Source organism: Sinocyclocheilus grahami, unplaced genomic scaffold (assembly GCF_001515645.1).
Source record: "Sinocyclocheilus grahami isolate Dianchi unplaced genomic scaffold, SAMN03320097.WGS_v1.1 scaffold1.1, whole genome shotgun sequence".
NCBI classification, from domain to species: Eukaryota; Metazoa; Chordata; class Actinopteri; order Cypriniformes; family Cyprinidae; genus Sinocyclocheilus; species Sinocyclocheilus grahami.
Genome location: NW_015505180.1, coordinates 417,821 through 430,710, shown reverse-complemented (window position 1 = coordinate 430,710; position 12,890 = coordinate 417,821). Strand labels below are relative to the sequence as shown.

General features: G+C 41.0%; 1 protein-coding gene across 1 annotated transcript; it reads left to right on the top strand.

Moving 5' to 3' along the window:
• Window positions 1–6,362: 6,362 nt before the first annotated feature.
• LOC107586493 (neuroepithelial cell-transforming gene 1 protein-like) lies at window positions 6,363–12,596 on the top strand. The gene is made up of 9 exons (XM_016274270.1): window positions 6,363–6,643; window positions 9,390–9,665; window positions 10,156–10,218; window positions 10,402–10,498; window positions 10,575–10,651; window positions 10,751–11,008; window positions 11,104–11,274; window positions 11,554–11,740; window positions 11,836–12,596. The coding sequence occupies exons 1-9, from the start codon at window positions 6,554–6,556 to the stop codon at window positions 12,273–12,275; spliced, it is 1,659 nt and encodes a 552-aa protein (XP_016129756.1). The 5' UTR covers window positions 6,363–6,553; the 3' UTR covers window positions 12,276–12,596.
• Window positions 12,597–12,890: the final 294 nt, after the last annotated feature.

Sequence of the window (12,890 nt, the reverse complement as noted above, 5' to 3'; positions counted from 1 at the left end):
ATACAGATGCAGTCAGTCTATGCAGCTTTGACTTCAAGGTAAGAAAACTAGCAAAACAACATGGGTTTTGCAAGGGCATATTTGGCACAAAAGATTTATCTAAATACACAAATCAAGACCTCTGCCATATTTGTCAGCAAAATCAAAGCCATTTTGCACAAGAATCCTAGATGAAATCACTTGTTTGTGGCAGAAATCAAAGCCTTTTAACCTTAAACTGGAGGAATTTAATCTTAGAAAATCTTTCCACTGATAATCTGAAAGATTATTTATTTCTGTCAAACCCGTAAACTTTCCATGATTACGGTCAGCAATTATCCTCTTTTCAGTAAGGACTTAATTAAGATGTGCTGCTGTGTAAACTAACAAGTTGAGTAATTTGACTCTGCACTGATCTTGACTCCTCTCCGTTTTATTTTCATACTTTTCTCCGTCTGAAAGGGAACAATTGACAATACACATTCATAGCCACCCAGTGTTTTTTAGTTTATTAAGAGGTCACACTGAGCACACCCTGATCTTCTGAACTTTGATAGACAGGAGAACAATATAACTGAAATGACTTTCAGTCTTGCGCCAGCAAGATGAGAGAGCTCTGATTCACCAGGGCCTTCATGCCTTAAGGTATGGAAAAAAAGCTGAAGGTTATTACACAAAAACAACAACTCATAACAAAATACCCAACATTGGCAAATCCATTTTTTTTGTATAATATTGCTAGAATAGATTATAAATCATAGATAGATCCACTAAAGAAAAAGTCATGCAGGAATGAATTGAGACCTCAGTTCCTTCAATTCACATCTTTGAAATGTTTCAGTCACTTGTACATTCTGACCCAGACAATGAAACTTGTTTCGCTAAACAGTCCATTAAACAAAAGTTCCCAACTCCCCTTCCCCACAGCCCACCTTTGTGAACGCATATTGGGGAAGGTGGGGGTTTTGTACAATCGACTGTCCTGCAGGTACACTCTTTATTTCACTCTGCACTCCCCTCAGGGCCTTGTTCTGATGAGTTTACATTGTCATCTGCTGAGACTGTCGAATTGAGATTTGTTAAATGCGTACTCTTCAGATTCTGATTAATGCATCCGCCGAATTTGCACAAACTAAGAAGCGTCATAATATTGTCTTTAAATGGTCACAGTTAAAGGTCTTACTCAATGACTAATTTAACTTGCGTAGCTTGAAGTCTGATCAGATTGCGATATATTGTTTAAGTCTGTGAGAATGAGAAGTAAAAGGGCTGTACACGTGTGGGATGTGTCCTGACTCTGTTGTGTGTCTGGACCAAGGGGTGTGTTATTAGTTACCTGCTATGTTTGGTGGCAACCACCTCTGCTGAGGGTGCATTGACTCAATTGTAGTTAAATATACTTGAGATCAGGATGTATGTGATTTTTATCTGTTTTTCTGTAGATGGAGTTTTGGTTGCACAATAAGAAATGGCTAAAAAGCTAATTATGGTTCCACACGTTTAGCGAACCCATTGTAATGGTAAAAATGTTGACAAATGTTGACTTGTTTACTGCAAGTCACATGATGACTTGAAACAAGTTTGGGTTTATCTGCCTGTCTGTCGGCCCTCTGATTTTGTGTTTCGGTTTTAGTTTCTGTATTTATAAGAGGATGTTGCAAATGAGTGTCAGGAACTAAGATAGATTATTATAGAGACAGCTTGCCTTAAAATGAAACGCTTGTCATTTCCTCACACGAAATGAGTTTAACTAGCCCGAATATTATAAAAAAAAATAATGGAGAAAATTGAATAGGAGTCAGAACAATCAATCAAAAACATTTTCAAAATACAAATATCAGGGAAGGAATTTTATTTCACTATTTAAAGGGTACCTGCAGGATTTTTAAATTCAAATATATGGCATTTTATGACCCTTTTAAGACCTGCATAAATTAAATTAATGCCATATGAGGAATGTCTGGTAACATATTTAACCATAAAAGGACATTTACAATTCAGGTACAGGTTTTCACAAAAAAAAGAAAAAAAAAAGAAAGAAAGATAAACATCACATTTTTAGGAAAAAGTCAGATGTAGGCTATAAATATTATATTAACTTAAAACATAAAACTCTTACTGTCTTAATTGTTTAGATTATTAGAAGGCACATTAGCTTCTTATCGATTCACCGGTTCACATTTACAACTGTAAGTGTTTGCTGCGTAAAAACATGGGTCGATTTTCACATTGGTCTAAACAAAAACAGCAAACGGGCTTCTTGAAAATGCAAATTCATTTCCTGCAACTAGGTGACACTTTTGGAGTGGCAGAAATAGCGGTTTCTCCGGTAACGGCTGTACACGAAAGAAGCGCTGCACTCACAAACACTACATTATCAGGCATTATAGAAAAGTTTAAATGAAAATATCATCAAAACTTTTCTGAAGGTAGCCGGTTCTCTTCAGAGATACATTCACATAAAAACACACACGCCACATTTTGACTTTGAAATGTGCAGCGCTCTTATTTACTCAATTAAATCATATCCTTTTGAAGCTTAAATCACATTAATCCATAATCATCCATTCTTGTCTTTCCGTCCCCAAATCTAGGACCTCTTGAATTATTAAGATTTTATTTATTCCTTTTAAGGTACTTCAGACTTTATGGCCTTAAATTTGATGCAATTAAATGTAAGACTTTTTAAGGAACCGTGAGAACCCTGTACCGTGATAGCCCGTCGGGCAGGGAGGTGATACTTTTTGGTAGCCTGACTGAAAGACACAATAGCCCTGGGATGTGGGGATTTTGACTTTGAAATGTGCAGCGCTCTTATTTACTCAATTAAATCATATCCTTTTGAAGCTTAAATCACATTAATCCATAATCATCCATTCTTGTCTTTCCGTCCCCAAATCTAGGACCTCTTGAATTATTAAGATTTTATTTATTCCTTTTAAGGTACTTCAGACTTTATGGCCTTAAATTTGATGCAATTAAATGTAAGACTTTTTAAGGAACCGTGAGAACCCTGTACCGTGATAGCCCGTCGGGCAGGGAGGTGATACTTTTTGGTAGCCTGACTGAAAGACACAATAGCCCTGGGATGTGGGGCTAGCGATTTTGCGAGCTCTGCCACTCTTCCACTGGGGCTGGAGCCAGTGCTCTGCAAAAGGTAGCACTTTTTTAGAACCGGCTACGGCTCGCCTTTCCACTGGCAGGGAGCAGAACCCTCTACATCACCAACATGTGACAGGAATCGCTTGTTATCTCATGCAGAGCGTTGGTCTCTTCTACCGACCACTGCTGAACTGACATTTAATTGTTGTTAATTTACCTGAACTCTTGACGGCTTTTAAAAATAGTGCCTTTCAAACTGCAGTCTGTAGTGGAAGCTCCGCCTACTGAAATCATATGTTCCCTTGTTCAAGACCAGCAAGGTTTTGGGGCCGATTCGGAACCAGGTACAAAAGTGCATCCCGGATCCCAATTGGGCTCCAGTTCTGGCACCAGTAAGAGGGGCTCATATGATTTTTGTGCTATATTCCAAGTCTTCAGAAGCCATACAATAGCTTTTAAATCAACTACTTTCTTCAAAAGGTCTTATTTTTGTTCCACACAAGAAATGTATACAGGTTTGGAACATCATGCTGGTGTGGAATATTTACATTTACATGAAGGGTTTCATATTTACATTTTGTAAACATCATGGAGGAAAAAGACAGATAAGATCCCAGACAGAAGATGAATGAATGGGGGATGGGTCATGAAGCAATTGATAGAGTGATTCCAGAGAAAAACAGTTGGGTGTTCCTGTGTTGGGTTTATACCAACACACTCAGACGTCACACGCACCTACAGCCTATTCCCAGTACGGGCTTGTCTTTTAGCCACATCTTTGTTAAGGTACATGAATACTTGGTACCTTGTGAAACACGGTTTCCTGCAACACTGATGAGAAACAGAACACTTTCAAAGAACTTGGACAGAAGAGATAATCTAGAGAGCTTTATCGTAAGGTGTTCTTTATTTTGATAATCAAAGTCTGTACAAGTATTGATAATGCATCCTGGAACATCCAGTCAAAGAATTAAATTTGAAATGCCAGCAGTCAGTCATCTTGTCTGAAATACCATTGAATTATCCACCAGGGGGCAGCACCACGATCCACTGCACACCTTTCCGCTCACTGCCTATTCAGCAGAGGTTCATCAGATTGTAGCAAGTTAGCACACATTTTCCCGTTAGGCAAGCTCACACACGGCTCGCATGAAGTGAGTCACTCTTGTGTGATGGTGTTTAGCACTGAAGCAGGAGTGCTGTGTTTGTGCTTCACACCCAAATGTCCAGCTGTCATGTGTGTCGAGGTGTTAGCCCGCAGAGGGTGCAGGCTGATCCGCGCTCTCATGCAATATGGCTGCCACACCTCTCGTCAAAACAGTATGAACAGTATGAAAGTGTCTCCACATGGGATAAGTAAAGAAGGGAACCCTGTTATTGAGCTCACCCACACCGATATAAAATTGAGCCATACATATTCTTTTTTTTTTTTTTGTGCACAACCATTATGTGCCGAGTAGTCACATGACTAAAGCCATGACTATTGCTACCACCAACATCTAATATACTTATGGCAAAGATGAGTCTAAAAAGTATAATTAAAATTATATATATTTTTTTGTTTAAAAAAAGAGATTTATATTTAATCATTAGCATTTTTATCCAAAGCGACTTAGAAAGGAGGAATACAAATGATTTATCATAAGGAGGAAATAACATGAGAAGTGTTGCCCCACCGACATAAAATTGGGCCATACATATTTTTTTTTTTTTTTTGTGCACAACCATTATGTGCCGAGTAGTCACATGACTAAAGCCATGACTATTGCTACCACCAACATCTAATATACTTATGGCAAAGATGAGTCTAAAAAGTATAATTAAAATTATATATTTTTTTTTGTTTAAAAAAAGAGATTTATATTTAATCATTAGCATTTTTATCCAAAGCGACTTAGAAAGGAGGAATACAAATGATTTATCATAAGGAGGCAATACAAAGTTTCAAACATTGTCCAGAATAGTACAATTTATTACACGGGGTATCTAAAAATAAAAGTTATATGTAAATTATATTTGTATATTTAAATATTATTATAATATATACACATGCATATTACACATACAACTGTAAAATGTATGCACCCACAATTTTATATAAGTTTGACAGAAAAAAATACATATACACATATATATATATATACACACACACACACACACACAATGAAAATACCCTGATTAGTTGTGAAAATAGGTAGTATAATGTTTTGAATAATAGAAAAACATGTAAACAAATAACCCTGCTTCCGTTTGACCCGTCCACGGAGCAGTGGAAGATGTCCTGATCTAAACACACTAATGCATGTCCTGTTTCACACTCTTGTGTTGACACAGGAGGGTGAGCTTAGAGTCTGCACATCGTTCATCTCCATTTGCTGAACTGACACTTTTTAACACAAATCTCTCCTAAAACACGATGACACATCATGCCATTCCATTTGCGCAGCTGAAGTTAATACCTCTGCTGACAGTGTGGGAAGGTAGCAGTAAAAGATTTGGGTCTGTGAACATCCCCTTAGTGTTTTTTTGGTCACCCAAATGTGGAGGCTGTGCTGTTTTGTGTACGCTGAGAAATATAGAGAAAAGCAGCTTTTGTTAAGCAGGATTTGTTTATGGCGTGGTCTGGGTCAGTTTCTGGTTCAGACCTGTGAAACTTTTGATTTATCAGACCTCCCCACCCCCCTGATGAGTGGGTGATAATGACTCAGTTCTTCATTAGGCAGATCTCAAAGCAAATATGCCTGTACTTTACTCCCTTCATGCAACTCAAAGACATACATAAACCAATCCACATTGCAAATAGAAACAGACTTGCTTTCACTCACCACTAAGCTGGACTGTTGTCCATTTTATCTTAAAACTTCTACTGTAAACTGGGGAATAGGAGAGGTTTGGTTGGTTAGTTTGTTTTAAGGTCCAACATTTTTTTAAATTAGGATTTAAATTAAGTTTGAGAGACAGACAATTAGTTTATAAAAATGAAAATGATTATTTAATAAACAAGATTTTACATAAGATTTAGAAGCTCTCCTGCTTTATGGACCATGAAATGTTTTGATAATACATTTCTGATTTGGTAATATCTAGTAGACAAAAGCTTGCTTTGTTGATTTGAGGTTGCAGAGATTGCCAGGTTTTCTCAGACTTTGTTTCTTCAGATTCTTTTACATATCCCCTCCTCTGCCATTGGTGAGTTTACACACTGACTCCGCCCCTTTCAAAACTCTCTGTATACAAGCACTCCCTACCTCTCACATCCCTAGAACAAAGTTAGAGATTGTTACAGCGCACACACAGAGAGTGTGTTTAGAAGTTAGAAAGCTCCACTCAGGCGGACAATCATGAGTTGGGGGGGGACGGTGAAGTTTTCAGACCCCTTATGTTAAATCACGTATTTATTTAAGAATCACTTGTGGATTATTGCCGACCCTTGGAAATAACAGAAATCAACCAGTGGATTTTATTGAAAGAAATGGTGGCTTACGATGAACCTTGTGTGGTACCTATCAAACGGACTTTACAGAAGATAGACTACCAGAACCAGACTTACAAAGAACTAGAGGTGAGACCCAAAGCCGATTAATCACAAATTCTGTCCTTTTGCTCCTTATCTTGCTTGATAAAAACATTTGGGTTCCCTTCACATTCTTTATCAGCTAAGTCAGAACCTTGCCCTGTTGTTATCTCGTACACACACTTGCCTTTAAAGGAGTAAGACCACAGGTGTGTTTCTCAAGGGTGTGAGACTTGAGTGAGTGATCGGCAAATCAACAAAGCTAAAGGTCTTCTCACCTATAGTCATTGAGTTACTGGTTTACATTTTAACTTTTTTTTTTAATTTCTTTGTCAGTTTGTCATTCTTTGTGGTGGCTAAATATGCCTATACAGGAAGTTTAAAGCCTGTGTGTTTGGCTGTACACCTGAGCAAAAGGTTTGCAGTTATATTATTGGTTTGAGGGACCCCTCGGGGCTTTTAAAAAAAAAGGTTTTTTTGAAGGTGTGAGCATGCAGAGATGAAGAACATTCCAGCTGTCTGAAAGCAATCACAGCCCATAGCTAAGGTGTGCTTGAGCCCTGTTCTTAGTATTTAGAAATGCATTTATGACCCAGAAAGAGGCTTTTATCTCACTTCTCTTCAGCGGGCTGCTGTTCCTATTTGCGGTTTCAACTCAGATTCGGAAGTGGCCACAGAAATGCTTTAGTTGTTGGGAAGGCTAAAGCAGTAGCAGCAAATTATGAATGAATCAGGAGATTTTTAGGAAGTTGTGGCTCAAGGCTGAGAAACCATTCTTTAACCACAATTTGGTTCCCCTCATTCATTTTTTAAATCACAAATTATTGTTTGATTGCCAGGTAAACATGTGCATGGCTTGCCAGTAAGAATTTAGATTTAATCTGTCCATCATATGGATTTTGAGGAAAGAACAAGGGAAATACCATAGACTGCTCCTGTTTAGTTACAGCTAATAATAACAAAATATTAACAGTACCCATAAAATAAAATATTTTGCATGTTTAGAATAAAAAAAATGGAAAGTTTGATCAGATTTAGCCAACATCTAGTGACAATTTTGTCCCCAACATATAGCCAAGCAAACACACTCACACATTACTAAACGGCAGTAGTCTAAGCATTGACTCCTGTGGGGGAGGCTTCCCCCTTGCTATGTTCTTCCAATTCAACTCTCCCAGGGGGTCCCTAAGAGACAACACAACCAGAAATAGCCACACTATCATTCTATCTGTCTGCCTACATGTTGCTCTTTCCACTAGATAATCTACAATTTATTTTTTTTCCTCTCTCTCTCGTCCTCACAAATAATAAAGTCCCAATCCCTAAACAGCAGGAAGAGTGCAATGGGCAGCAACAACACTGTGATTATTTGCTTAGAGCCCGTGATGGCTCACACAGGTACTGCTGTGCTCATTTGAATTCAGTTTTAGCCAGACTGCTTGACAGAGGTCAGTCTCCCCAACATCTTGTGTTTTTGGCCACCGGTAGAGGTGGTTCAGATGTGGTCTTCATGTTTACTTGCATATGTTACAGCAGAGGAAGGGCAGGCAGGCGGATCTGGGTGGCCAAGTCCAGTTGTGCTTGGGCCACAGTTGCAGTTCCTGCTAAAATTAGTTTGTAGATCTGCTCGGCAGCTGTCTCCGCTGGTCAGTGGCATGGTTCCTTGGTTACGCTTTGCCAAGATGACAACAACTCATCCTTTTTTTAAATACTTTCAGCAGCTGGAAAACCATCCAGCACTGGAAAATCTATCGAAATGTGCATTTTTAAAAAGTGCAAGCACATAGTGCTTTTTGTTCCCGCTGTTTGAAAGACACAAACACTTTTTTGATGACAAAGCTCACATTGTTCCAGGAATGATAGGAGTAGTTTTCAGTCAGATTTCTAGTGTAGGATCAATGTCTCAGATCTCCTTTGCTTTGATTCCCCCCCTCCCCTTCTCAAGTCTGTTGAAGTTGGCTAGAGGCCCAGTCATTATGGATATAGGGTTTGAGAGTGAGCACACATCCCCCTCTTCCAGGGGGTTCAGGTGTGCCTGTCTCTCTCACGCAAGGGCTACAGGGCCTGCCTCAACACGAAGCCATAAACAGAGGAAAGGAGGGAAAGCAGCAGGGTAGAGGGGAGTAGAGTGCACCTTGTTTAAAGACCTGGGTCAAATCTGTAACTCCCTGTGGTGGTCTATCTGACCCACATAAACACACATCCAACAGCTCTTAAAATTCTCCTTGAGAGAGCAAATTTATCGCCGTTAAGTGAACAACAACTCTGATCAGGGGGCCTGTTTGCTATAGTTAGGCTATGATGTCGAGTGTGTGTGGGTCATCAGAGTGGGACAGCTGATTGGAGTCTCCTACATTCCAGTCATGCTGACTGTCTCCAGGGTCGCAGTCAGAGAGGGGTCTTTGTTTGTGTTTGTATGTGTCGTATATATATATATATATATATGTATGTATGTATACACACACATACACACTTTTTTTTTTGCTGAGGGGGTCAATCTCACATGACTGGCATAACTGTGGCTCACTCCAGAGGCTGGAGCTTCCGCCTAGCTGTCTGTCGTTCAGGAAACACCAATCATCCTGACCTCCGGTTGACCCCTTCACACCCGCAACAGTGGAGTGTGTATACAGTGACTCTTACGATAGCCTCGGTTTACATGAAGCAGCAACTTGTGCTCTATTCTTGATTTTAGGCGTCTCGTGTTGGCAGTTAATGAAGCACTAAGGAATCTGTTGTGGTCAGTATGGGGTGATTAAGTTTTAACTTTTATTTCCATCCTTGTCTCTCATAGGAACCCTGTACTAAGCGTGTGCGGCCTCTCGGCCGAGTGACCTCGCTGGCGAACCTCATCTCTCCTGTGAAGAATGGGGTCGTCCGACGCTTCGGCCAGACCCTCCAGGCCTCATTTCGGGGCGATGGGCGGTCTCCGGGCGTGCCCCAGCAGAAACCCTGCAGCAAGGCCGTGGCTCCCACGCCACCCAAGCGACGCAACAGCACACTCTGGTCCGAGACCCTGGACGTCCATCAAAAAGGGACCTTTTCCACCAAAGAGATTAAGAGACAAGAGGTGAGTACAGTCGGCGCTATGGAATCCAGACAGCACTGAGAAACCCAGACTATTAAATCCACTTTCAGTCCCCCTGCCAGACGCTACTGAATCAGGCTTTTGTGACGTATTAAACCTAAAGGGCCTGGGGCTTGGAAAGCGCGCGGTTCCTCCTCTCACTCGGTTTTCATTCTGCCTCTCTCTACCTCTCAGTCTGGCTGTGTTTTTTTGCCGTGTGTTATTGGCACACAGTGGAATGGAGCTGCGAAAGTCCGGCTGCATTCTGGCATCTCAGAGTCAGACGTAAAGTGCTAACACAGACTGGCCGGTCTGACGCACAAAGCCTCCACCTCTCATTCACAGCTAGAACTAGTAGTCAGACATTACAGCAAACTGTGAGCCCCTCAAATATTTCCCACCAAAGAGAGGAATCAGACAGATTTGTAGGGCCTTGACTAAAAATACCCAAACAATTTTCTTGGTTATGAATGTGATCATTTTGTCTTTCCAGGCTATTTTTGAGCTGTCTCGAGGTGAACAGGACCTGATTGAAGACCTGAAATTAGCCCGAAAGGTTTGTCCATTTCAAATTTTTTTGTTAGAACATTCAAAACAAACAGACTGAAAAAGCTCTTGGCTGTGCTTTGAGTCAGATACGTTGGCTCGCTTCCCTCCTCCATTTATAGCCAAAAATGTCTCTCTGTAAAATTAGACGCTGCTGTTATTTACTCATCATTTTCTCATTTTGTGTGTCCAGGCTTACCATGACCCAATGTTAAAACTTTCTATCATGTCCGAGGAGGAGTTGACAGCCATCTTTGGAGACTTGGATGCTTATATTCCTCTTCATGAAGGTGAATATTGTACACAACATCTTATTTTAGTATTTATGATGACAAGTTAGTGCTAACTTATTCTTTACCCAATCAGATCTTCTCGCTCAGTTGGCGAAGGCTACAGGCCCAGATGGCACAGTGGGACAGATCGGCAAGATTGTTGTGGACTGGGTAAATATCCATCTCTTTATAGTCTTTTTATTATTATGAAAGACACATTAGCTGTTGAGCATCATTAGATTGTTAAGACTAACTCGCTTTTCTCCACAGCTGCCAAGGTTAAATGCTTACAGGGCATATTGCAGTAACCAGCTGGCCGCCAAAGCCTTGCTTGATCAGAAGAAACAGGACCCAAGAGTTCAGGACTTCCTACAGCGCTGCCTTGAGTCACCTTTCAGCAGGAAACTAGACTTGTGGAGCTTCTTAGACATCCCTCGTTCACGACTGGTCAAATACCCCCTTCTTCTGAAAGAGATTTTAAGACACACACCACCAGATCACCCAGACACAGCAAGCCTTGAGCAGGCGGTAAGTACGAACACAAATCTAGCAACTATAGGCTTTCAACTGGAGTCGTTTAGGTGACATTTGGTGTTAATGCTGCCTTCGTTCGTTGTCTCCAGATAAGCATCATTCAGGCCGTGTTGGCTGACATAAACATGAAGAAAGGAGAGTCTGACTGTCAATACTATATCGATAAGCTGGAATATTTGGATGACAGACAGAAAGACCCTCACATAGATCAGTGCAAGAGCCTGCTTTGCCACGGGGAACTTCGCAACAAAAGTGGCACGGTGAGTTTTTGTCTTCCATACAAACACGCCCATAACAGCCCGAACCGATGGGGGGAAATTACTTCTGTCTTTTAATCTTTGGAAAATAAGCCACCATATTCCAAATAAGGCCATTAGAGGTAAGGAATTAGCTCCTTTTGTCTCTGAAACACATGACACCATGACAGGAGAATCTTTGAGAGTGCCAGGAGAGAAAACTGTTAATACTTGCAAATCAGTCCAACGTTCAAACAAAATGTCAATAACCTGATCTCTCTTTTTCCTTTGCCCTCTTTTTAGAAGTTGCATGTGTTCCTCTTTACGGAGGTTCTGGTCTTGACCCGGCCTGTGACGCGGAATGATCGGCATTGTTTCCAGGTGTACCGCCAGCCAATCCCAGTGCAGGATCTCGTATTAGAAGACCTGCAGGACGGAGACGTCCGCATGGGTGGCTCATTCCGAGGAGCCTTTATTAATGCCGATAAAGGTAAGGTTGACAACTCTCAACGTCAAGCTGATCACACATTTTCCTTTAGTCATTTTTTGTTTCCTTTTGCTCATTGGAATATCTCTCCCCCCCAGCCAAGAACATCTTCCGGGTACGCTTCCAGGACCCATCTCAGGGCCAGTCCCATACACTGCAGGTCAATGACATCTTCCACAAGCAGCAATGGCTCAACTGCCTCCGCACTGCCATGTCGACCCAGAAAGATTCGCCACTCCATGAGAACGAATCCTTGTCCACCCCTGCAAGTAATGACATTTGTACCAAACGGCGCTCGTCTTCTGTCTCCGCCATCATCCATATGGAAGAGACCGATGAGAACTGTCCACGGGCCGCGGCCTCCGCCCCTTCCTCCCCCAGCTCCGAGGAGCCCCCGAGTCCCACTCCCTCCGCAACCTCCACCCTCTCCTCATCCTCTTCATCCTCTTCAATTTCCGCCCCCTTCCAGCCCCGTAAATCCAAAAAGGACAAGCGTTCAATCTGTTCACTGGGTAAGAGGAAGGAGACCATGGTGTAAAGACTGAGCTATCCCAGGGTGCACATGGAGTGGCACCGTGTGGAGGACTTGTATTTATGTGTGTGTACGGACTGTGTGTTTCTACAGCAGTGTTTTTGTGTTACTGTCCACAATGGCAGCTACTATTACCAATCCCTCCCCCCAAAACCCTCCCAGGTCCATGTGGGCCGCACCAGTACCAGAAAGACAGTATTTGTGAGGCAACTGTGTGGATCTCAAGGGATCGATGTCACATCCCACACACTTTAAATCACCATGCTGATTTGTGTGAAAGCGCAAGATCACACATCTAGGTCTTGTTTACTGTTAGTTTGGTCATAATTTTTGTTTTATTTTATTAATATTGTTTTTTTTTTTTTTGTAATTAAAGTTTCTTTTTTTTTTACTTCTCAATAAGATATTTACTGTAGCTCTTTTTTGTTTTTATTAAAAGCACTGTGTTTAGCTTTTAGAAAGGAAGAATGCCCACAGAGAAAAAAATATGAAATATCCAAAGCAATGAATACTGTGTAAAAGTCTGATTCATAGCTCTACTGGAAGGCAAGTCTTACAAGTACATTCCCATGAAACAGATGTTTTATCAGCTCCATTTTATATATTTAAATCAGATGGTAT